Here is a 3,507-nt window from a genome sequence, read left to right on the forward strand (position 1 = left end):
GGATATATACGTAAAAACAACTCTTTCTTTTATTTATGGATGCCCATTTATTATGCTTCCGTGTACTTGCATGATCATAACTTATGAGAAGTACGTACATTAATTACGTACAATAAAAAACGTGGGAATCTTTCATGCCTGTTGGTGCAATCAATAAGCTTATAAGATATATATATATATAAATATACTTATATATTATTTATAAATTACTTCAAAAAATACAATAAAACCCAACAATTTGGTTTAATGTTTCCCAAGTTCCCAACCATCAGAGAAAAAACCAATGAGAAAAAGAAAGAAACATTAGAGACATGAAGAATATTTTTGCTGATGTGTTTTACTCAATATATATATATACACATGATAAGTGCAATTGAAAGCCAGAGAGAGAAAAAGGACAAGTTATGATAAATCAAATCTCATTGCATTTTGTAAGCTTTCATTGAATGAAGAGGAAATATATCCAGAGAGTAAACATAAAGACTGGAAGAGATATGAACTAGTGTATAACAGTTGGCCTGATAATTATTGGGCAGCAATTCTGGCATATCATTTAACTTTTGGTTCAGGAAATCATGAATGCATATACCTGACCAGAAAGATGACCAATTCAAATGGTCAAGAAATAAATATGAAACTTATTTTGCTCTGTTTGAAGGAGGCACAAGAGAGCTATTTTTCCATATTTTCCCAAAGTTGTCTCACTTGAATGTTTGTTCTCTTTATCTGCAAAAAGAAGCAGGTGACAATGAGTGTGCTTGGATTGAAGGAAAATAGAGGGGGAAAAAAAAAGAAATTTACCTTCATGTGTTCTATGCTTTTTGTTACCAAAGTATAAGGTTTTACTTTTTACTAGTACTAACTTGAGCATATCTTCTGATGTCACAACCACAAACAGCAGAAGGCCAACTTAATTTAGTGGTTGATGTGATACTAGGAATTCGGGCTCATTAGTAAGTTGGTTGAGATCTTTCAATGTGAACGTCAGGATGTTTATTGTGAAAACTGTTAGGTAGAGCTAAGTTACTTTTCTAGACTAAATATGGAATCATGGGTGTGCATGCTTATCTGTGTGTGAGCAATGGCACAAACTTCTATGAAGTTTTGATCTAAAGAACCGTAATTGGAAAGTTTATGGATACAACTTATAACTTATTGTTGCTACAAGGGATTTTATTCACCCTTGATTAATCATGCATGTATGAACAGTTAATTAATACTGGATTTGGTTAAGCTAATTAAAATTAAATGATATGATTTTCATACAAGACATAGACCCCTTCAAAAAGAGAGAGGCAAACAAACAAGTAGTTCTCAGAATATAACATTCCTCATTTCCGTAGTAAGCTCTTAACTATATTGGCTGAATTGCGAATACAATTCGAAACTGACGTTTCCACAAAAACACTGGCACACACCCATTTTCCTGGAATACTACGGTTTCTGTTCAAATACTCTTTTTTAAGTCCTTTTTTGCAATCAATTGGAGCCTCCCACTAGGTGGTAATGCAGCAAACCTAACAGCTTCATGGAAGGCTAGCTAGGATCTCAGGTGTTTGTCAGCCTACAATTCATGATAAGAAAGATACTGATGGAAAGCAATGTGGAGTAATGCGAAATAATAAAAAACTCCAATAATTCAAGGCTGTGAACGAGTAAATGGGTAAACCAACCAGGAGCATTTTACCATTTATTATTATTTACTGCCCTGTACCTATTGCGTTCAGGACATCGTCAAAAACACAGCCAAAAAAAATAAAGCTCCTACACTGAAATCCAAAACACATAAATATAGCACTAAGCACATTACCTATGGGTGGAATGTCTTATTAGAAATTAAGCCAATTAATCGAGGTCAAATGTCAATCACCTCAGCCACAATAAGGTAAACAACTAATAAAGTTTACATCCTGTAAGTCTCAGGTGAGACAGGGAGTAGAAATGGAAAGAAGCATATCCCAAATCCTAATAAAGTTTGCCTCCTCTCTGTATCAATATATAATTAATAACCTACACGTTACTCTAACTAGAATCAAGCCTCATAATATAAATAAGGAAATCCAAAGTACCCTCAAGACATGGCCTGAAGGATAGATGGTTCATTCAAATGGTTCCTTCCTTTCCTATTAATTTAGTTGCACACAGCTAATTCTCATAGAGCCATCATCGACAAAAAGAAACATCTTTGTAGATTCTAGCCGGAAAAGATCAGGTATATTGTGTTGACATGTGACAATACATGCTGCATGAAAAATCTTGCCTTTGAAGAGCTACACACTAGTTTCTCAATTTTGAGTAAGCATATAACAAGAAAGAGTCCTGCCTGGACTAAAGATGTTCCTAAAATACCAAGAAGGCTCTCAACAGGTTGCCTTTGCATATCATCAAAGAAGCAAATCCAATTTTTTCATTCCCTTCAAAATCAACATGCTTCTTGTTTAGTTGCAAAAAACACACCATCCAGCTCTCTTCTTCAACAATAAAAGTCCAATCTAAAACATCAAAAAACTCCAACAAGCTCAAGCTATAATAATCCAACAACCCTAATTCACTAAGCTCATCACAGAAATAATTCCTCTAGTACAACCTTAGAATTTCATTCCAAATCACAGGGCTTAACTTCACATTATCCTCGAAAAATGACACATTTTGAATATAATCCCTAATGAACAAAAGCAAAAGCAAATGAACGGATTCTAAATCAATCAAAGATAATCAATTAATCATAAATAACATAAATATGAAGCGTAAATGAAATTCAGGAAAACAAAACACAAGAACTTCACCAACCTCGAAAAAACTAGTCATCGAGTTGCTTGAGCTCAGCCTTGAGCTGCTCCATCTTAAGCCCCATCGATCGCTGCAACGCCGCCCTCTCCGTCTCCGGCAACCTCGCGAGCAACCCATCGAACATACCAAGGGCGGCATTGGCAGCCTCGCGGGCACACTCAGCCTCTTCATTGAAATACACAGTCTCTTTGGACTCCATGGCGGCCTCAATCTCCTCCCGTGCCTCGGCGAACTTGAGATTGATCTCGTCGATCTCCTTCCCGTACTCCGCCGCCTCGCCACCGGCGGTGAGCCATCGCCGAGGAGGAGAAACTAGGGTTAATCCCGCAACGTGAGGCTTGGGAATCGATGGAGATCGAGAGAACAAGCAATCGAAGATGGTTCTCGAGAGCAAAGATCGAGCGCTTCGGTGCATTCTCTCGATCTTCGATTTCTCAGCGCGCGGAGAAAAAATTAGGGTTTTAGATTTGATGAAAAATGATTATTATGTTAAAAAAAAGTGGAAATTACGAAAAAACCCTCTAGCTAAAAACACATTGGTTTTGCGATCACAAAAATCACTCCTTTTAAACTCATGTTTTTCAAACCCCCGAAACTCAGTAACGGATGTGAGCGGAGTGAGTTTCAAATTTTTTTAGGCGAAAATGCCTGATGTGGGAGTGGTGGGCTGCGTGACCCATCTCGGCGATTTGAGAGGAAGTGGGCGGTTTTCTCGTA

The 3,507-nt window shown here is 37.2% G+C and overlaps 1 protein-coding gene across 2 annotated transcripts; it reads right to left on the reverse strand.

Annotated features, from left to right (window-relative positions):
• Positions 1 to 402: 402 nt before the first annotated feature.
• LOC120255149 lies at positions 403 to 3,256 on the reverse strand. 2 transcript variants are annotated; one of them, XM_039263035.1, is made up of 2 exons: positions 2,791 to 3,256; positions 403 to 726 (listed from the first exon to the last, which is right to left on the reverse strand). In XM_039263035.1, exon 1 carries the CDS (start codon positions 3,203 to 3,205, stop codon positions 2,801 to 2,803), a length of 405 nt encoding a protein of 134 aa, XP_039118969.1. In that variant the 5' UTR covers positions 3,206 to 3,256; the 3' UTR covers positions 403 to 726; positions 2,791 to 2,800. The 2 variants fall into 2 exon arrangements, with proteins under 2 accessions (XP_039118969.1, XP_039118970.1); XM_039263036.1 differs by lacking the exon at positions 403 to 726 and adding an exon at positions 1,314 to 1,564.
• Between the last annotated feature and the right edge of the window lie 251 nt (positions 3,257 to 3,507).

The sequence above is a fragment of the Dioscorea cayenensis genome, unplaced genomic scaffold, assembly GCF_009730915.1.
Source record: "Dioscorea cayenensis subsp. rotundata cultivar TDr96_F1 unplaced genomic scaffold, TDr96_F1_v2_PseudoChromosome.rev07_lg8_w22 25.fasta BLBR01000865.1, whole genome shotgun sequence".
Lineage (NCBI taxonomy): Eukaryota > Viridiplantae > Streptophyta > Magnoliopsida > Dioscoreales > Dioscoreaceae > Dioscorea > Dioscorea cayenensis.

What these genes read in the sequence shown, in the direction of transcription:
- LOC120255149 (XM_039263035.1), bottom strand. Translation starts at nt 3,205, where the DNA reads ATGCACCGAAGCGCTCGATCTTTGCTCTCGAGAACCATCTTCGATTGC.